At 43.3% G+C, this 22,392-nt stretch overlaps 2 protein-coding genes across 2 annotated transcripts in view; both read left to right on the top strand.

Annotated features, from left to right (window-relative positions):
* Positions 1 to 1,213, top strand: part of LOC135210377 (uncharacterized) — a 95,917-nt gene extending 94,704 nt beyond the window's left edge. The window contains exon 4 of the mRNA XM_064243285.1: positions 949 to 1,213. Within this exon, the coding sequence (XP_064099355.1) occupies positions 949 to 1,164 (216 nt within the window). The 3' untranslated portion in view covers positions 1,165 to 1,213. The remainder of the gene's footprint in view (positions 1 to 948) is intronic.
* The window catches only part of LOC135210186 (torsin-1A-interacting protein 2-like), a 181,248-nt gene that overhangs the window by 62,832 nt on the left and 96,024 nt on the right, over positions 1 to 22,392 (top strand). The window lies entirely within an intron of this gene.

Below are 22,392 nucleotides of genomic sequence, written 5' to 3'. Positions count from 1 at the left end.
AATATGTTGGATCTAGGATTATTATTCTTGAAATACCCACCCATAAATATCTGAAAATAGTATCTGAAACACACTTTCTCTCAAGTGTGGAATTATTTTTTTTACCTACCATTTTTTATTCTTTTAATACTAATATCTGTAATCTTATATTATGTAATTTTTGATGTACATATATATTGTTTTTTGTTGAATTATGTATAATTGTAGGATGGCTTCTTATTGCCACTCTCTCTTTACTCCATTAGCTACCCCTTATTTACTTAGCGGCATGCAAACATAAGCTTGAAATAAACAAAAGTTAGCTTCCTTTGAATACGTACTGTACTTTTAAAACTATTTTGGAGATTACACACTGAAGTTGGTAATTGAGTTGGGGGGGAGGGGGGGTTTCGAATATTTTGGAAGTACAGGCAGTCCCCTGTTATCGGCAGGTTCGGCTTATGACGTTCTGAGGTTAAGGCGCTTTTCAATTATATTCATCAAAAATTATTTCCAGGGTTACGACACCTACAACGCTGATCTGGCACAAGAAATATGACATAAAAAATGCAAAATAATCCATATTTGAAGGGGTTTTTTTTATGAAAAATGCAATAAGAATGTTGTTTACATAGTTTTTAATGCACCCAAAGCATTAAAAGTAAGGTTTTTTAGGATTTTTTATGATGTTCCGGCGTACGACGATTTTCGGGTTACAACGTGTCTCAAGAACGGAACCCCGTCATAACCCGGGGACTGCCTGTACTATACGTATCAGTGTATTTTGTCTATTGCCCACAAGGTCTTTAGTCAGCTTGTAGATACAAATTATTATCATCAATGTAGTTGACTCGTTTGCCTTGATGTGAACATTTAATAATTATTGTTAATGCCATTATTTTGATTCATTATATAATATTGACTGTCACATTTAGCTTTCTGACAGTGATTTTCTGTATTTCTATTTAGGCTGTGATCATCTTGGTGATACATATTCCTGGAAAGTATGAAAACTTATCATGGGAACGGTTGGAAAATACAATTGATGATTACTTGATGGGAATATGGGGAGAGCAGCTGCAAGAAAAAGATGTGTCGGCTATTGTGTCCCGGGTAGCCAATGCTCCGGTGCTAATCAAACCTGAGTCCGCCGAAAGACTAAATTATGCTTGTGAAAGCTTATGAAGTGTTTTCATGTCTTTTTTTATTGTGTATAAGATAAAGGAAGAGTATACATGGTGCTTTATTACAATCAATATTGTGTGGAAAATTTTGATACAATTATGTGTGGCCATTGACATAGTAAATGACAGGTGATACTACTGTATTATATTATACTTAAATAGTTGTGAGTAAAGAAATGTAATTTGAATATAAAAATAGTTTGAATCTTATATGCTCTCTGGAAAAGTATATTTTCATATGGTATGATGAGATAAAAAAATTATTACTGTAAAGAATATTACCTCTCTGGATAAATATTTTAGTGTTCTGTGTATAGAAAAACCATATTCATTCTAGTATAGCAATTAAGATGCTGTTCTAAATAATTTTCCATAAGCTCTGGTAAAGTATGAAGAAAATGATTAAATTTCAGGTGCTCCCGTAAGAAGTTGAATAATAGCTCAAGTTATAAAAATCCTATTTTGTATCTTAATCTTTTCATTTAAAAGTATCCAGATAACTGTAGTATAAGGCTGTGATAGAGTAATAGATTGTTCCAAAAAGCATGGCACAAATTAATAGTTAGTTTTGGTTACAAAAGCTAAAGTGTTAAACAAAACATCACAATTTTTTAAAGTAAATTGTATTTTTCCTAACTTTACAAACCTGAGGTCCTTTACATACGGAATTACTTTCAGCATAGGCTGGAATTTGGTCGTAAGAGAATAACAACAAGGTAGTTAGGGAGTAACTGCTTGTCCGATAGTCAGGAGTCCTGCCCGACTGAACATAAACATTCCACTTTGCTTTAGGCCCAGGAACAGATTGAGGGGTGGCATGAGGTGGGCATATATGTAAAGGACCTCAGGTTTATATAGTTAGGAAAAATACAATTTACTTAAAAAAAATTGGGATTTGTTCTTACGCGTAATACAAACCCTCGGTCCTTTACATAAGGAAGATTTACTGATTGGTGGGAGGAATCTGTTAGTCATGTGAACAGACTGGTGTTTGCCCAACCAAGATTCCCACCCTGGTCATAAGAGCAAGGGGGGGAACGTGGCCTCTGTCCAATTGATTGGAGTATGAGAACTGCAAGACCAATGGCCAGACCTTTGGACCAATTCATAAGAGGGAGGCAAGCGTAGCCTCTTGTGAATAGCAAACAAGAGCTTGTAGTCAGAAGCAAGATGACAAATATACAAGTATGGGGTTTGTTTCATGCTAATGTCCTCTTCCCCCCTTGTTAGGGGAGGGACGGATATATGCTTCTATACCCTGATGAAAGGGAAAGAATGGAGCTCATACATATAGCTTACCTGCATCGACTGCCCTTTCCAGCATGTGACGACCGCAGCTCTCTGCCCTTAGGAAGAGAGGAAAATGAAGGAGGAAGAGAAGCCAGTCACATTCTCATTTGCACCCATTCATACAGTTACACAAAGGGAGATGTAACCTTGTCCAGTTAGAGGAGCTGGGTAAGCTGCACAACTTGTTGAGCAGCCACCACAGGTCTCAAGGAAAAGATTTCCATGAACCTATGGGCAATATCCTGAAGGTAGAAGGAGGTGAAGGTGGTCTGTTTGGACCAAACCCCTGCCTTCAATACCTGCAAAACCGACAGGTTCTTGAGGAATGCAAGGGTAGGACCAATACCTCTGACTTCGTGGGCTCTCGGGCGAAAGGTACCAGTGTTAAACCTCCCTTTGGAGGAGTACGCTTTCCCGATCACCTCACAAAGCCAGAAAGAGATAGTCTTTTTGGACACCTCATTCTTGGTCACCCCAGTGCTAACGAAGAGGCGTTGACACTCAGGCCGGAGATGACAAGTTCTCTAACGGGCCAAAGTAGCATCTCGTCTGCATCATTACCACAGAAGTCCTCTAGGGAGGGGATTGTAAAGGACTCAAATCTATCATCAGGGACAGAAGAATTCTGAGTCTTCACTATGAAATCCTGGACGAAATTGAGCGTAAGAGATCCCCATCCCCTTGAATGTTTGACACCATAAGAGAGACCATGAAATTTACTTACTCTTTTTGCCAATGCCAGGGCCAGCAAAAAGATGGTCTTGAGAGATCCCTGTCTGATGACTCTCGGAGAGGCTCATAGGGTTCACGAGTCAAGCTCCTTAAGACGAGAGTCATATCCCACTCAGGAGGCCTGAGTTCCCTGGGTGGGCAAGCCCTCTTGAAGCTCCTCATAAGGAGAGATATCTCCATAGAAGAGGAAATATCCACTCCTCGCAGTTTAAGGACCAAGGCCAAAGCAGACCTGTAGTCCTTAACCGCAGAGGCAGAGAGGAGCTTCTCTCGGCAAAGAAAGACTAAGAAATCCGCGATCTGTTGGAGAGTGGCTCTGAGCAGAGAGAGACCCTGTCCACTACACCAACCGCAGAAGACGGACCACTTTACCTGGTACCCTGCTGCATAGGACTGTCTGAGGTATCCTACCATCTCTGTTGCTGCACAGCGAGAAAACCCTCTCGCTCGCAAGAGATGGTGGATAATTGCCAGCTGTGAAGACACGGGGACTGTACTGCTGTGTGATACCGTTTTACGTGCGGTTGACATAGAAGGTTGTGCCAAGGGGGAGTCTTTCGCAGTGCCTTGGAGAGAAGAGCCAACAGATCGGAGTACCAAATGGTCTGAGGCCTATTGGGAGCCACCAGGATCATCTGAAGATTGCTGGTGACCAGCACTCTGCTGATCACCTTGCAAATCAGACAGAAAGGGGGAAAGGCGTAGATTTTGAGGTTGTCCCACGGATGTTGCAACGCTTCTTTTGCAGCTGCCCATGGGTCCGGCACGACAGAGAAGAAAACCAGAAGTTTTCTATTGTGCTGTGTGGTGAATGGTGAACTGGTCCACCACTGGACGCCCCCATAGGTTGAACAGCCTTTCCGCCACATCTGGGTGTAGAGACCATTCTGTCCCAATCACCTGATTCTGGCAGCTGAGCTTGTCTGCCACTACATTCCTCTTGCCTTGAATGTATCTGGCTGACAGCTCTACAGAGTGAGCCGCAGCCCACTCGTGAACCTGTACTGACAACTAAGCAGAAACTCCTTTAGGTGTGCATCCCAACCCTCGTTCGATGCATCCAAGAACAGAAGCATGTCTTTGGGGGGGGAGTGTGCAACTCCACTCCTATTAAGAGGTTCCTGTTGTCTAGCCACCAGGCTAAATCCTTCCTCACTTCTTCAGTAAGAGGGATGAGGAAGTATTGAAGATCCCGAGTTTGTGACCAACACTCCTTTAGTCTCCACTGCAGAGACTGCAGGTGAAGACGCCCATGAGGGACTAGCTTCTCTAGTGACGACAGGTGACCAATCACGACTTGCCAAAGCGGAGCTGGCTGTTCCTGTCAAGACAGAAACAGTTGAGCTGCCTTCCTGAACTTGCTGATTCTCGAGTCTGCGGGGAAGACTCGTGTTGCTACTGTGTCGATCAGCATGCCCAGGTACTTTATCCGCTACTTGGGAATGAGATCTGACTTCCCGAAATTTATCACAATCCCCAGATCGAAACAAAAATTGAGAAGTCAATCCCTGTCCTGTAGTAACTGCGAAAGAGAGCTCGCCAGGACTAGCCAGTCGTCGAGATACCTCAAGAGACATATCCCAACTGAATGGGCCCAAGCTGACACCAAGGTGAACACTCGCGTGAACACCTGAGGGGCGGTTGAAAGTCTGAAACAAAGTGCCCTGAATTGGAACATCATCCCCTCAAGGATAAAGCAAAGGTACTTCCTGGAGGACTGATGGATGGGTATCTGAAAATACGCATCCTTCAGGTCCACTGAAAGCACGAAGTCGTTCTCCTTGATATAGGCGAGCATGGAGCGTGCTGTATCCATCGTGAACTGAGTCTAGCAAACAAATCAATTCAAGGGGGAGAGATCTATCACCAGTCTCCAGGCCCCTGTAGCCTTCTCCACCATGAAAAGTCTGCTGTAGAACCCCGGTGAAGGATCTCGAATGACTTCCACAGCTCCCTTGCTCAGCATAGATAGCACTTCTTCCTTGAGTGCCAGATCCTTGGCAGAACCAGGGATGTGAGTCTAGAGTTGGACCGGACGGTCAGTGAGAGGTGGCTTTAACTCGAAGGGCAGAAGATATCTCTCCCGAAGGACATCCACTATCCAGATCTCTGCTCCGTAGCGCTGCCATGTTGCCCAATGGCTCGCCAGGCAACCCCCCCCCCCCCCCCCCCCCCCCCCCCCTTCGGCAGTAGCTGAGGGGGAATGCCGTCCCTTCCTGCAAGAGAAGGAGGGTCTGAGAGGGGGGCCTGTTGCTCCCCCTTTCGGAGTAATTGAAGAAGGCTGGGTCTTTACTTGCGTCCTTTTTGACGAAGAAGCAGTCTTTGGGGGCGGAGGAAGAGCTAGCTTGGCTCCAAGGCCTAGCCTCAGTTGCACGAGACAGCCCGGATGTCTTGGCAACTGCCTAGTTGACAAGACAATCACTGTCTTCAACTCTACACTTGTCAACCGCAGCATCCACCATGTCTCTAGGGAAGAGAGAGGAGGAACCCAGCAACAGCTCATTCCTAAGACCCAATGCCAACTCCGCATGAGCCACTCTGGATATGTATACAAGTTAGGACAGAGTCCCTCCGCCTAAGTACCAGGTTAGCCCACAGGTTGGCAGTCTGGTGGACCAGGTAGGAAATAGCCCTACCGCCAGACTGACAGAGTCCAGCCAGGAGACGGCCTAGAAAGTTGCCATAGCGATAGCTCCAACACTTTTGCCTCATGCCGCATGAGCCAAAGGGTCACCGAGCCAAAGGTTCTCCGACAAGAGGTGCTGCAGAGACAAGCCGGGAGTTAGCCTACATAGCACTGGGTCAACCTGTTTGGTCGGCAGAGGGTTCTCTGAGGACAAGTAGAATCGCCTCTGTTGAGGTAAAGGAGGGGTAAGCAGCTTGTCTGATCTGTTGGCCCTGAGCGAACTCTCCTGTCCCAAGACAAGATTGTTCACCTGGTCCAACACGCCCTCTGACAAGGAAGACCAAGGTAACTACACAGAAGCCCTGGGTTCCTTCTTAGGAACCCAGATCCTTCCCCGAGGTCATTGTGCTGATGAATCAGGGTGATGACCTCCGCAAAAGATCTCTGGATCTCGGTAGTGACTGCATCCTGGGGAGAAGGACCGTCAAGTCTTTCCAGGGCGAGCCCCTCCCTCGATCCTCTTCATTCAGAAGGAAGAGCCTCAACAAACCCCATGTGACCTCCTCAGACCACTTGAGCATACGACCTCTTGGGTCCTAAGACCATGCTGGGAATGTATGCCCTCATGGCCGAACTGTGAGAAGAACACTCCTCACGGTTCCTCTGGTTGCCTCTCTCCTCCTGGTGTATCCTGAGGAAGTTGAAGGGACAGGTGAGGTAGATCTGACGCTCCTGCTCGGTCTGCTAGCAGAATTAACAGATTGAGCGGGCTGCGAGCAATCACCCAACTCGCGGTGATGACTCGGTTCCACACGGTCCTAGAGGGAGTGTTTACCCTGTGGGAGCGCTCCTCCAAGGATGGTAGTTGGCACTTTCTTTTCACGTCAGGGGCAAGCGCTGCTTGACACCTGGACCAACGTGACCGACGATTGGGTGAAGAATAACATCCACCAGCGTGACGAGACCGGGCACTGTCCTCACGATGCGTCATGGTCCCCGAAGAAGCCGAAACTTCACGAGAAGACTGAACAGGGGACCTTCTACCAGTCTCGCCACCTGTACGGTCCTGCGGGTCCGTCACATCACCCCTGGGAACTGAACAATTGCTATGTGAGCGATCATCGGCAAGACGCAAGTCACATGAGCGACTCGCACTTTTCCTCTACACCGGGCCCAAGTCGTGACGGTGAGCAGACTCGGCGTCACTGACTCTAGCTGCACGCTCACTGGTAGATGAGCTGCACTTCGGAGAAACTTGCTGACGAGAGGCCGAGACAGTCCTAGTGGCAGCACCTCTAGGACTAGGTTCAGAAGTAGCAAGCGGTAGTCACTGTACCCTCTCTCTACGGTCCCCGGCCCTGCCCACGCCCTATGGGACTGGCAAGGCGTTCCCCTTCCTGAAGGAACAGGAAGGGACCAGTGGCAAGGGCTCAAGATTGTGGTGAGACCAGACCCTTAGAAGTCCAGAACGCCAACTTTTTGGTGGAAGGGGAAGACAGGCCTTCTTCTTCTTGGCAAGGAGAAGCCTCGGAAGAAGTGGCGTAGGTGGCAAAAGGCTGTGAGTGAAGATGAGGAGGAAGACATGACACCTTTCGCTTCGTTAGACTTCAGTTTGTCCCAGCTTGCCCAGAGCGGCAGTCAGATCCCCCGTCCATGGTGCCACTGAAGTGGCTGTCAAAGCAGCAGGCTCCAGAGCTGCCCGGACTGGGGGGCGCTGATGTCTCAGCAGCACTCGTACGGTATGGTCAGGAACAGGAACAGCAACAGGCATGAGAACGGAGACAGTGGGGACAGTCTCAGGGGTCGGTTATAATTAGCTGGGGGAGAGAGGACTGCATAGCCTGGAGGAGGAAGCAGAAAGGGTTCCGTCCTTGAAGCTTGTGGCACTGTCGATATGACCACAGGTGTAACTGTGGTCACATGTTGAGTATAAACTAAATGAGGCGGTGCCGTATATGCAGGCATCGACAGAGTCATCATGGTCCCCGAAGCTGCCCCATGAGTCACAGGGGCTGACGAAAAATGATCCATCAGCCCTTAGAGAGATGGAGTGCCAGACAAGCCCAACTTCACCCACGCCTGCTGCAAATCCCCGACCGCGGAGACAGACACACCTGAGGGAGCAAAAGTCAAGTTAGTGGGGGGAACCTCTGCTCACCCCAAAGGAGAAAAATCCCCTCCGGAGCGAGCAGAATCTCCTAAATACATTTCCTGGTCAGCATGCCTACCCCCCTTTTCTATGCTTGACTAATCAAGTGAAGAAGCAGAAGGAGACATTTTCCCCGAAGGGGAAACAGTGAGATGGGGAAGCTTATGAGGAGGGAAAAAGGAAGACGAGGGATTAGCCACCAACAAAGTCGACAGGGGCATGTAGCCCTCCAACGAAGCCTTGGAAGACTTCCACCAAGATCGCTTTCTCCCCTCATATCTCCCCCACTACTTCGCCGACCAAGAGACAAGTATCACAAGGTTTATCCATTGAACACTCACACCCTCGGCATTTAGCACTGAGGATGTGAGTATCTATACATCCACTTTAAAGCGGAAACTACCGCACTTTCTGCCCCCACTCCAGGGCAAATGCGTTGCAAAACTGGGGGCCGATAAGGCTTATCCAAGTTTTGGGTTTGCATTTCAATAAACAACAAAACAAACTCGTACATAAAATAACACACAAATTTCTTTGACGACAGAGATGGGCAGAGAACATGTCTGCACACAATGGCGGCTGAAGGCAATGTGCAGTGTTTGTGCCTGGTCAGGCGGGACTCCTGACTATCAGACAAGCAGCTACTGCTTGTTGTTATTCTCTTACGACCGAATTCCAGCCTACGCTGAAAGCAGTTCCTTATGTAAAGGGCCAAGGGTTTGTATTATGTGTAGGGACAAATGTAGTACATACCTAGTTTAGATCCACATATGTACTGTATACCTCTTAACCTTTATATAGTAATTAAAAAGTCAAGTAAATGTCGGATAACTCTTTCTGTTGAAATTATACAGAAGGCAAACCTTTGTACAGTGTATTTTTTGTAAAATTAGTTAATCTTTAAGGGTTTTACCATATTTCTTGGGGACTGTTTTCCCCCTGCTCATGTTATCTCGATCCTATTAAAATAATAGTTGTGACCGTGATGGTTGTAACAATTTGTCAGACCTTTTACTAACTTCCTTTCATGCATTCTTGTACTCAGCTCCAGACACTGTCATGAATTTAACTCTTATTATTTGAAGTGGCTTCCTACACACTGTTCATTAAAAATAAATCCGATCATGCTGTTTTTACAAGAAATCTAATCATCATGCTTGCAACTTTTCTTGTTTCTCCTGGCTTAGATGCTGTTATTTATGCTAACCTAGTATTTTAGGGATGCAGTATATGTACCTGGTCCTAGAACAACTGTATAACTCAACTATCCTACATAAACTACTTACTAATAACTATGCCAACTGTGTAATTAAAAATGTGCAAGAGCATCCATGTAACTAAACTGCTATATAAGGAGTGCATTAAAGGCGTGCAAATCTTAGTTACTGAATCAAGTCGATGATTCATGCATCAAAGAATAAACCTCATTATCATAACTAAAATGTTTAGGTTTGATTTCCCCTTTTTTGGGCCAGATGTAAAAAGTTCTTCCCACTCTCTAACTTGTCTTTGCCCTACTACTTTCATAGCTACTGTTTTCCTGACCATGTGTTCCTCATCCCCTCTCATCTCAATCTAAAGTGGGCGCTGAAAGTCTTTGCACCCCTGAAGGCTGCGCAAAGACTTTCAGCGTCTTAAAGAATCCTCCATATCAGTCACGGAAAATGCCTGAGAGAAAAAATGACTAATTGGCACCTTTTATTGTTTCCACTGTGTCCTTGATTAAGGAAACAATAACTGATCAGTAGCTCATTAGCCGTGGTGTAAGTCGGTTTTTTTTTGCTGGCACTCCTGTCAGGATTTGTTCGTCTCGTGGTGTTGCCCTTGTGTTGCCAATCCCTGTGCCTTTATGCGTAATGGTGGGTCCTTATACTTCTAGGGATGATCGTGTAAGGGTCATCAGTGTTTTGAATTAGGGTTAAATGCCGCTGAAATTGTGCGGCAGACGGATTTGAAGCGTCGAACAGTTCAGAACATTGTTGCGCGGTACAAGGAGTCAGGGAAGAAAGAGGTACCTCTTCCGCCAAGAAGTCTGGGAGGCCCCCGTTGCTGTCTGAACGATCTATTTCGCTACTGAGAAGGGAAGCAGAGCTTAATCCTTCACACAGCGCTCGTCAATTCAGGGAAGAAAAACTCTGAAATTTTAGGAAAGTGTAAAGTACGTACTTTACAGACGTACTTGTCATGCAAGTTGGGATTCAAGAGTGTTGTGTGGCTCCTAAGAAGAGCAAGCTAACTGACGAACCCATATTAAGAAACGAAAGTTTTTTTTCATAGATTTGGTAAATGGGACGTTAATAACTGGAAAAAAGTGTTGTTCACTGACGAATCCACATTCCATTGCTCGGCAAGCACCTCAACGAAGTTTGGCGAAGTCCCCAGCCTTAACAAGTGCAGTGACAAACTTATTCGTCCTCGTGAAAAGTTTCCAAAACTTTGATGGTATGGGGTTCTATGGGTTTATGAGGGAGTTGGGGAATGTGTATATTTGAAAATAATGAACGAGTGAACCAGCACATTTATTACGTTGTGCTAAATGAATATTTAGAGGGGAGCTTTGAGAAGACAGGTGCTTCAATTCTTCAGCAGACGGCGCACGGTGCCCACATCAACGCCATTGATTAGGAACTGTTTGCAGGATTGTGGTGAGGGAGCTTTTAAGTGACTGGCCCCCTAATTCCCCTGATTTTAGTCCCATAGAAAATCTGTGGTCGATCATTAAAAACGTTTGCAGAAGGTTGACCTGCTCCAATACGAGAAACTCAAAGCCGCCATCATCGCTGCTTGGAACAGTATCGAACCAGAGATCTGTCAGACACTCATTGAAAGTGTTCCCGACGGCTGAAGGCAGCTAAAGAGAACAAATTTGGTGCTACCAAATACTAGAAAGTCTAAGGTAAACTGACACACCATTTCATTTCAATATCTTTACTAAATTTTTGCATTACTTTACAGGTCGAAGAAGGTGCGCGTGTGTATGCGTTTGCCTAAATTGCACTGGGGTTGTAAAGACTTTCGGCGCCTACTTTATTTTTTGTTGCAGCTTTTTCAGCTGTATGATCTTCCCACTGCATTCCATTATGGGATCTTAACATTCTGTAGTCAAACTTCTACAAAATATCCTCCATTTTCATGATGGTACCTCTGTTTCTACTACAGAGAATGGTGCAGGCATTATTCACACAACATAAATTTTCACTGTTTACCACTGTGGTTCTTTAATTCTTTAGCTGACTAGTAATCTCTTCCACATCTTTCAGGCAAGTCCTACTTTTTCCTTTTGTGCTCTTTTTGATCCCTGCTTCTCTATCAATTGTGTTCTCAAGAAAACAGAAATGACCATCATCATCTGAGGCCTATCAACATATTGTGCCTCCTCCCTTGACGACCCATTTACTAATGAATTAAAAAAAATAGCTTTCTTCAGGTATGTTATACAACCCTGAGAATTTTGAGACATCTTTACATAAGGTATATACCACTGAGTTCCCATTTATCCATACACAAACTTCCCTGACTACTTTTTATTTAGCTGTCTTACCCCTCACAATAAACTTTGTTTTGATAATGTTGGTTTTTATACATTCAACTTCCCTGTCAGATATATACTTAGCTATAGACTCCGTCGTCCCCGATAGAAATTCGAATTTCGCGGCACACTCTACAGGTAGGTCAGGTGATCTACCGCCCCGCCGCTGGGTGGCCGGGAATAGGAACATTCCCGTTTTCTAAGTCAGATTTTCTCTATCGGCCGAGACATCAACATTGTTGTTGTTCCTCCTGATTTGATTTTCGTGTTTTTCATCGCTATTGATCTTCTAAGCCGGTCTTTTTGGTGACGTATTGGATCTTTGGTTGGGCATACTCTTTCGTGGACTGTTATTTGGACTTGATTTTGGATTTTTCTCATAATGTCGGACTCTAGCTTTTCGGTTAGAAGACAGTGTGTGAATGAGGGATGTATCGTGAGGCTACCGAAAGCTTCGGTAGACCCTCACACAGTTTGTAAGGGGTGTAGACAGAATGAATGCTCTGTATCTAACACCTGTAATGAATGTGTAGGTTTGAATGAGGAAGAGTGGAAGAATTTAAATTCCTATTTAAGAAAATTGGAAATGGATAGGGCTAGGAAGGCTTCCTCCAGAAGCGTAAGTAGGTCTCGTTCTAACGAGCCAATTAATATAACACCTAACCCTAAACCTGTATTTACTTCCTCTTGTACTACTAAGACTGCAAACCCAGCAACGGAAATTGCAGATCTTAAGGCTGCACTTGAAAGGATGGAACGTCAAATGCAAACGTTACAAGGTAAGCGCAGTGATAGTGATGAAGTGTCCCCAGTGCAGTGGAGGGTGCGTCTGATCGGCTCCGTCTCGCTCCCAGGCCTAGACCGCTTCCAAGCTCACAGGCCCAGAGGAGAAGGAATGTCAAAAGCCTTACGGAGGTTATGGAGAATCCCCACCGATCAGGCTCCCCTCGGCAGATTCTGTGACGTCCCGAACTGCTAAGGATCGCTATAGGAAAAAAAAGCATCCTAAAAAAAGTGTTTTTTCTTCTTCTGATTCTTCACCACAAAGAAAGGGCTGGAGTTCTGACGAACTTTCACACCCCTTAAAATGAAGTTGGAAAGCTCCAACTTTGGATTCAAGTCCGGAGTTTTTCCCTGAAGGATCGCCTTGCGAAAGGAAAAAAGCTAAGTATATTCCAGCTCTCAACTCAGTCTCCTTCCTCCTCTCGTAGTAGCCATCTTGCTTGGTGAGACGTACCCGCGTGAAGTCACAATATCAACAGATATCACAAGTTTAACATACGACTAGAATTTGAGAAATATCTAGAAGTGTTCGTGAACTATCGGTGATAAGATTAGTGTGTAGTAGTGGATAAAGCGTCTTCTAAGTTAGTTTATCAAGTGTAATACTATAAATCAGAACAAGATGGCAGTAAGTTTCCAACTGCGGGGAAAAGGTGGCGTAAATTTGGCGTGTCTACAGATTCGCAATACGATGAGGTAGCAGGAAGGGAACTGGCATTTCTCATCTATGAAATCAGCAACAGTCCTAACCAAAAAGATACAAAAGCATTCATAGATATATTAGAAGGATATAATCCTTCAAACTGGAACAAATCTAATGAAAACATCTTGAAAATAATGAAGAAGTTCCAAATAAAATCCAAGTGGTCAAGAGACTCATAAAGAAAATATACATAAACCAACATATTCCGACAAAGAAAATGAATAAGGTGAATCTTGTGAATATACTAATTGATGCATTAGGAAAAAGAATGCCAAAAGCATGCAAACTGTGTAAGGTTTGGTATAGCATAGTCAATCCACAAAACCTAATCAGAAAATGTGCTGCATGCAACATTCCGACCCATCCACAGTGTGCTGAGGTAATACAAGATTTGAGAAAAGATACAAGAATTTTTTGTTCAACATGTCTATCATGGATAGACAATGTTATTAAATCAAGATTGAATGTACAAATAGTTGAGGATGAAGAAGAAGAGGAAGAGAAGAAGAAGAAGAAAAAGAAGAAGAGGAAAACGGAAGAGAAGTAAACAAAATGAAATGACAGAAAAAAAAATAAGGTGAAAACAAAGAACAAGATAAAAGTATGGATGCAGAGATACTCATTGATACTACATATGAGGCAATAAAGCAGCATACCTACGAAGAAATAAATTACGATATGACAACAGAAAAGCAAATCCCGAAGAGGCTCTACCCAGATCTATACAATGACGGGAAAGAGGGAAAAAATGACAAGAAAGACAAAATCTTGCAACCTTTTGAAAAGAGGGAATTGCAGATTTGGAGAAGATGTTACTACAAACATCCTAAGATATGTCAAAACTATGAAATATATGGTAAAATGTGCATACTTAGATGGATATGGGGATGATTGCAGAGATCTGCATCCAAAAATATGTAAAAACCTAAAAGAAGGAAAAGGATGTAAGTTCGACAAAAAATGCAAATATATGCACCCTGTAGCCATGAATCATAATCAAATAAATAACCAACCAAGTAATAAAATCCAAAATAAGAAAGAAACAAATAAAGAGAGAAATCAAGAATATCAGGTAAAAGAGAAAAGCAAACCACCAATGAGATATGCAGAGGTGTCAGCAAAGAATTTCAAAGCATCAGCTCCGAAATTACTACTCAAGAGATAATAACTGTATTTATTATGCAAGAGGATATTGCAGAAACGGAGAAAATTGCAGATTCAGACACAAAATGAATAATTATGATGAAGGAAGATCAAAATATTATGGAAAAGTTGGATTTTTTAATGTCAGAATTTCTGGAAATGAAAAAAAGAACAAAAATACACGAACAGGAAGAACGGATGACATGGGAAAATCCTTATTACTATCAGTATTAAATGAAGAAGAAAACACGCAAACCATCATAGTGATGAATGCGCAGGGTTTAGTTACGAGTAACTCAAAAAGAAAAATAGAGTACTTAGAAGAACTAACCCAAAATGAAAAGAAAATAGATATAATGAATATAAGTGGAAACCTGGTATTCCCAAGAGACTGGGAATGATGATCAAATAAAATAAAAGGGTTCCAAACTTATAGATCAGATAGAAAAAATAGGAATCAAGGGGAACCGCAATATATGGGAAAGACAAAAAACAAGGAAAAATATATGAGAAATATAGTAACTCAGAATGTGAACTAATAGCGGTAGAATTTGAATCTGAAAAATTGATGAACATAGTAATATATAGACCTCCTAATACTAAAGAGTTTGACTTAATAATTGAAAAATTGGATGATATATGTAGAAATCACAAGGACTGGACTATTCTCCTATCTGGTGACTTCAACTTTCCTTTCGTAGAATGGAAAGAACGAATAGGAGATTGTGGTTGTACTTATACATATAAAAAAGAGAGTAATAGTAGTGCAGAAGATAAGAGCAATTTGAAAAGCTATTAGATATGCTACTAGAATACAACATTCAACAAATACATCACCTGCCAACAAGAAAGGAAAATACTTTAGACCTAGTATTTGTGAACGAGATGAATTATGTTAAAGAAATAATAGTTTATAATGCGAGTATTTCAGACCATAATGTCATAGAATTAACAGTTCATTCCAAAGCAAGTGAAAATAGAGATAAGCAAGAAATGAAAAAGTGGGAAGGATATGGAAAATACAACTTCTACAGTAAAAATATAAAATGGTCAGAAATTAATGAAGAATTAAACAAAGATTGGGATAACATTTTCGTAAGTGATGACATAAGGGTAAATACGGAGATATTATATAAAATTATTGGAGATAATAGTGGAAAAACATATACCGAAGAAGAAAAGAAAACATCATTCATGCATACCAAGAGACAGAAGAATCTTGTTCCAGAAAATCAGAAAGTGGAAAAAAGGTCTTGCAAAAGAAAAAAATGCATGGAAAGTTATAGAACTAAAAAGTAAGATAGAAAATGCAGAAAAAAAGATTATACAATCAAAAGAAAATGAAAAACGGGACTTGGAAGAAAAAAACCCTATTAAATATCAAGCAAAACCCAAACTATTATACTCATATGCGAAGAAGATGAATAAAAGAAGAATAGAAATAGGCCCTCTGAGAATTGAAGGGAGATTAACGAATGAAAAAAGGAAATTTGCAACATACTGGCAGAACGATATAAGAGAGAATTCACCCTAGAATAGATAATGAAGATAATGATATAGAAGTAAGGGATGAAAATAGTGAATATTAGCTGACATAGATAATAATGAAGCTGATATTGTGGCAGGCTATTAATGAAATTAAAAATGGAGCTGCTGCAGGGCCTGATGGAATTCCTGCTATTTGTTAAAGAAAGTAGTTCATTCTATCGCAAAGCCACTTGCAATATTATTAAGACAAAGTGTAGATACAGGCAAGATATGATGAGCACAAATTAGCGTATATTACCCCTACTTTCAAAAGTGGATCAAGACTAGAGGCAAGTAATTATAGGCCTGTGAGTCTAACATCACATATAATGAAAGTGTATGAAAGGGTAATGAAGAAAAATATTATGAAACATTTAATAAAAAATAATTTGTTTAATAAGGACAACATGGTTTCGTACCCGGAAAAAGTACACAAACCCAACTGTTAGTCCACGTGAAAACATATTCAAAAATATGAAAAGCGGAAATGAAACAGATGTGGTTTATTTAGACTTTGCAAAAGCTTTTGATAAAGTAGACCATAATATATTAGCGAAGAAAATTAGAAAACACAATATCGTGGATAAAGTAGGAAGATGGTTAAAAGAATTTTTACACAACAGAAAACAGATAGTTATTGCAAACGACGAGAAATCGGATGAAGCCAAGGTAATATCCGGTGTGCCGCAAGGTACGGTGTTAGCTGCAATACTGTTTGTTATTATGATTGAAGACATAGACAATAATGTTAAGGATTCGGTAGTGAGTAGTTTCGCAGATGACACAAGAATAAGTAGAGAAATTACTTGTGATGAAGATAGGAACGCTCTACAAAGAGACCTTAACAAAGTATATGATTGGGCAGAGGTAAATAGGATGGTATTTAACTCTGATAAATTTGAATCAATAAATTATGGAGACAGAGAAAGAAAGCTATAGCATATAAGGGACCTAATAATGAGACCATCACAAATAAGGAAGCAGTTAAAGACCTTGGTGTGATGATGAATAGGAACATGTTATGCAATGATCAAATAGCAACTCTGTTGGCAAAATGTAAAGCAAAAATGGGAATGTTGTTACGGCACTCAAAAACAAGAAAAGCTGAACACATGATTATGCTTTATAAAACATATGTTCGTAGTCCACGTGAATATTGCAATATGATATGGTACCCACACTATCAAAAGGATATTGCACAAATAGAGAGTGTACAAAGGTCCTTTACAGCTAGAATAGAAGAAGTTAAGGACCTAGACTACTGGGCAAAGACTACAATTCTTAAAATTATATAGTCTGGAAAGGAGAAGAGAACGCTACATGATAATTCAGGCATGGAAACAGATAGAAGGAATAGCAGAAAATATCATGGAACTAAAAATATCAGAAAGAGCAAGCAGAGGTAGATTAATAGTGCCCAAAAATATACCAGGAAAAATAAGGAAAGCACACAGGACATTAATCCACTACGCACCAGCATCGATAATGCAGCGTCTATTCAATGCGTTGCCAGCTCATCTGAGGAATATATCAGGAGTGAGCGTAGATGTGTTTAAGAATAAGCTCGACAAATATCTAAACTGCATCCCAGACCATCCAAGATTGGAAGATGCAAAAATATACCGGAAGATGTACTAGCAAACTCTCTGGTAGACATTAGAGGTGCCTCACACTGAGGACCTGGGGCAACCCGAACAAGATGTAAGGTCTGTAGGTAAGGTAAGGTAAGGTAGACCTCCTTCACCTACATCGGAAAAGGAAGAAGAGAATGCTGCGGCTAAAATTCTATTAAAAATACAGGAGCAGATCTCCTCTTTAGTAGGAGTTCTTACGAAGGAGACTCCCAGAAGAAAGGACTCTTTCCTACGGTAAAAAAGATCGACATGAAGAAAGGACGTCTCTGGCACAAAAAATCGTGTATTCTACTCCTCGGACAGGAAGTAGAAAGAATAAGCGCCAAAAGTGCCAGAAAAACCAACCTGGCGCAATGCGCCAGAAGCGCCAGCCAGGCGCCAAAATAAACTATCGACTTCCAAACGACAGATTCAAGATTCTTCAATTGTTCAAAAAGACTTGAACCAAGAGGATTCTTCTAGCTTTGAGCGGGATCAGCCTTTACCTGGCAGGGACTCTAGATGTCGCACAGGCGGCCGTAGCCCCTGTCAGGATAGAGCTTTTTCCGTTAAGAGCGATACGAGAGGACATCCTTCTTCTGCAGGAGAGAGGATGTCGCACAGGCGGCCATCACTCTTGCCAGGAGAAGGAGAGAGTCTTGTTGCAGGATCAGCCTATCTCTCGTAAGGACGCAAGTTGTCGCACAGGTGGCCGTCGCTCTTGCAAGAGTGGGGAGTAGATGTTGCGAGGGACTCATCTCCTATCGAGAAGAAACAATCCTCTTTGGTTGATCCTTCTTCCTCCATGGAGATTGAACAAGAATTGGAAGATGTGTCGGATTCGGAAGATCATACGGCTGCAGGCTTATCGCATTATAAGACGCTAGCAGCCCTCTTACTTCAAGAGTTTGGAGACTCGTTAAGCCCTGCTGCTCCACCTTCTCCTAGATCTTTGTTTACGAGAACCAAGGTCTCAAAATCGTCCTCTTTCCTAAAGATGAAACCGACCATTTCTATGAAGAAGGCGCTTCGGTTTGTCGGAAACTGGTTTAAATCCAAGGAGGAGGCGGGGAGAACTGTCTTTGCCTGCCCTCCTTCCAAACTTGCAGGAAAGAGAGGCATCTGGTATGAGACAGGAGAATCGCTGGGTCTTGCTCTCCCGACCTCTGCCGAAGCAGATTTTTCAAATCTTGTTGATGCTTCGAGGAGACAAGCCTTGTCATCAGCTAAGATCACATGGGGGACTCAGAAATGGACCATCTCCTCAAGGGATTGTTCCATGTCTTAGAAGTTTTTAACTTCTTAGACTGGTCCCTTGGGGTGTTGGCCAAGAGAACTCAGGAGACGAGTTTCTGAGCCCAGAAGTCCTTCATTAGTGTCCCTGTCCTGTATGGACAAAGCAGTCCAGGATGGATCAGGAGAAGTGGCTTCTCTCTTCGGAACTGGAATTTTGAAGAAAAGGACTTTGTTTAGTTCTTTTCTAACGAAAGCAGTCACTCCTATCCAGAGGTCGTCCCTGCTTTACGCGCCTCTCTCGGACCAACTGTTCCCTTCACAATTAGTAAGGGACATTTCCCATTCTTTGACTGAAAAGGCCACACAAGATCTTTTGGCCCAATCCGCAAAGAAAGCGAGGACCTCCGTTCCTACTATGAAGAGAGAGACACGTACCCCTCAACAGCCCTTTCGAGGGAGTTCCTCTTCTAGACCCTCCTCTAAGAAGAGAGGAATACCAAAAAGAGGTAGGTCTGCATTCAGACCTATCAAGAAAGCCAAGTGATTTTTTCCAGTCCTTCAAGCACCGGTAGGAGCCAGACTTCTGAAATTTTCAGAAGAATGGGCACTGAGAGAGGCAGACAGCTGGTCCTTTTCAGTAGTAACGAAGGGATATCTTATCCCCTTTCGAGACAGACCTCCCTTAACGACGACCCCGAGGGAACTGTCGGCCAAGTACAGGGACCCTGCCATGAGAGAAGCACTTTTACACCTTGTAGAACAGATGTTGCAAAAGGAGGCCATCGAATTTGTCCGGGATCCGCATTCCCGAGGATTCTACAACCGTCTTTTTCTGGTTCCGAAAGCCTCGGGAGGGTGGAGACCGGTTCTGGATGTGAGCGCATTGAACCGATTCGTAGAGAACACAAAGTTCTCTATGGAAACGTCCAAGTCGGTTCTTGCGGCTCTCCGTCCCGGAGATTGGATGGTCTCCATGGATCTACAGGATGCTTACTTTCATGTCCCCTTGCATCCCTCATCGAAGAAGTATCTTCGATTCATGATGCAGGGCAGAATATTCCAATTCAGGGCCCTGTGCTTTGGCCTATCTACAGCTCCTCAGGTTTTCACGAGCCTAATGAGGAATGTTGCGAAATGGCTACATCTGAAAGGGATAAGTAATCTCTTTATCTAGACGATTGGCTCAGAAGAGCAAAATCGGAACATCAGTGCTTGAAGGACCTGGAGACGACTTTAGAACTGACAAAATCACTGGGACTACTCGTAAACCTCGAGAAATCACAATTGATCCCCAGACAGAACATGGTCTATCTGGGGATACAGATGGATTCTCGGGGTTTTCGGGTTTTTCCATCACAAGAGAGAATTGCTCAAGGCTTATAAAAAGTCTCGAACTTCTTAGGGAAGGAACGAAGCTCGGCGAGGGAATGGCTCAGTCTGTTGGGCACCTATCCTCGTTAGAGCAGTTCGTTTCCCTAGGGAGATTGAACCTCAGACCTCTGCAGTTCCCTATCTCAGACGAATGTGGAGTCAGAAGACAGGAGATTTGTCAGACTCGTTTCCCATCAGCAGGAGATAAAGTCACACCTGAAGGGTGGTGGTTAACCCCCTTAAGAAGAAACGAGGGAGTGTCCCTCTTGATTCGGAACCCTTCGCCTAGTGTTGTTTTCCGATGCCTCGGAAAACAGGTTGGGGAGCAACATTGGGTCCAAAAAGAAGTGCAGGTACCTGGACAAAGGAACAGGTGGCACTGCACATCAATGCGAAGGAAACTCCTGGCCATTCATCTAGCCCTGGAGTACTTCGAAGCGGAAGTCAGAGGAGTGGTAGTCCAAGTCAACTTGGACAATACCACTGCTCTGGCTTACGTCCGAAATCAGGGGGGCACTCACTCTTTCTCACTGTATGAGATCGCAAGAGATCTATTGACCTGGACGGAGGAACGGGGCATAATTCGCCGCACAAGATTTGTTCAGGGAGTAAAAAATCTAAGAGCAGACAGATTGAGCAGGAAGAACCAAGTACTTCCGACAGAGTGGATGCTCCACTCAGAAGTCTGCAAAGAGCTTTGGTCCCTCTGGGGAAAACCTCAGATCGACCTGTTTGCCACGTTCCTCTCCAGGAAGATGGACAACTTCTGCTCTCTAGAAGAAGATCCCAGAGCCATAGCGATCGATGCTCTCCTTATGGACTGGTCAGGCATAGACGCCTTCGCCTTTCCTCCATTCAAGTTGCTGGGGGAAGTGCTAAGAAAGTTTGTGTTGCATCGAAGGGAACAAAACTGACTCTAATTGCTCCCTTCTGGCCTTCCCGAAACTGGTTCACAGAGGTACTGGAATGGACAGTGGACTTCCCCAGATCTCTTCCAGAAAGGACAGATCTGCTCAGACAACCCCACTTCGAGAGGTTTCACAAAAACATCCAAGGTCTCTCCCTGACTCCCTTTCGACTATCGAAAGACTAGTCAGAGCGAGAGGTTTTTCTAAGAAAGCTGCAAGTGCAATCGCTAGAGCCCGCAGGTCCTCTATTTGCGGGTCTACCAAATCGAAGTGGGAAGTTTCCGTAGATGGTGTTAGGTCGAAGAAGCTGTCCTCTTCCAATTACCTCGTGACCGAAATCGCTGATTTTCTCTTTTTTCTTAAGAGAAGAGTCGAAATTGGCTGTATCTACTATCAAGGATGTCAAGAAGAGCATGCTCTCAGCTGTTTTTAGAAACAGAGGCCTGAATTTAGAAAATAATAAAGATCTTCATGATCTCATTAGGTCTTTCAAGACTTCCAAATTGAGATATTCTCTCTCCCCCCGAGTTGGAACCTGGATGTAGTCCTCAAGTTCTTGACTTCTGACAGGTTCAAACCTCCAGATAAAATCTCGTTCAGAGATCTTATGCGAAAAATGTATATTTCCTGTTAGCCCTCGCAACTGCCTAAAAGGGTCAGTGAATTGCATGCTTTGGACTCTCGGGTGGGTTTTGGTTTTAAAAAAGACTCTGCTGTGGTTTCTTTTCAACATCTATTTCCTAGGCAAAAAATGAGAACCCTTCTAAACCTTGGCCTAGAAGTTTCGAGGTCAAGGGACTCTCTCCCCTGGTAGGTAGAGAGTTGGAGCGGTCTCTGTGCCCAGTCAGGACCCTGAAGTTCTATCTAAAAAAGAAGACACAGCTTCAGGGATGTCGCCAGTCTCTGGTGTTCAGTAAGAAACCCCAAGAGACCTATGTCAAAGAACGCACTGGCGTTCTTTGTCAGGAATGTGATAACAGAAGCTCACAGGGATTGTCAAGAGAATCCTTAAAGCTGCTTAGGGTAAAAGCTCACAAAGTCCGTGCAGTTGCAACTTCCCTATCTTTTACTAAGAATATGTCAATGAGAGACATTTTAGCAGCAACTTATTGGAGATGTAATTCAGTATTTTGCATCCCCATTATTTAAAGGTTGTTACAATAACATACGAAAAATGTTTTTCTCTTGGACCGTATGTATCAGCGGATACTATGGCTGGGACATGGAGCGGATGCTGAACCTTAATTAAATTTTGCTTTTGTTTTCTTTAATGATTATTTGTAACAATATTGGTGTTGAGTTTTTTGGGTTGCTTGAAAGGATGTTCGGGGATGACTCCTTTCAATCGTAGTACTAACCCGATGATAGGATCAGGTGATCGGGATCAGTGTCGTGCTCTATGATAATGCCATTAGGCAAGGTGTTTTGTCATGTAAGTGGATAAGGACCCCATTGACAAAGATCCTAAGGTTCGGTCGAGTAAGTGGATAAGACCCCTTTGACAGACCATCAAGAACTCTTAGCATGAGGTCACTACCTCGCTGAGGCTCTTGAAGCGATGCAGGCTCCTAGGCAGTAGCCATGAAGTCTTTCGCTAACACAGGTAGGAACCAAGGTTT

Source organism: Macrobrachium nipponense, chromosome 39 (genome assembly GCF_015104395.2).
Source record: "Macrobrachium nipponense isolate FS-2020 chromosome 39, ASM1510439v2, whole genome shotgun sequence".
In the NCBI taxonomy this organism is placed as follows: Eukaryota; Metazoa; Arthropoda; class Malacostraca; order Decapoda; family Palaemonidae; genus Macrobrachium; species Macrobrachium nipponense.
The sequence above is the reverse complement of the archived record's forward strand: the minus strand, read 5'-3'. Positions and strand labels throughout refer to the sequence as shown.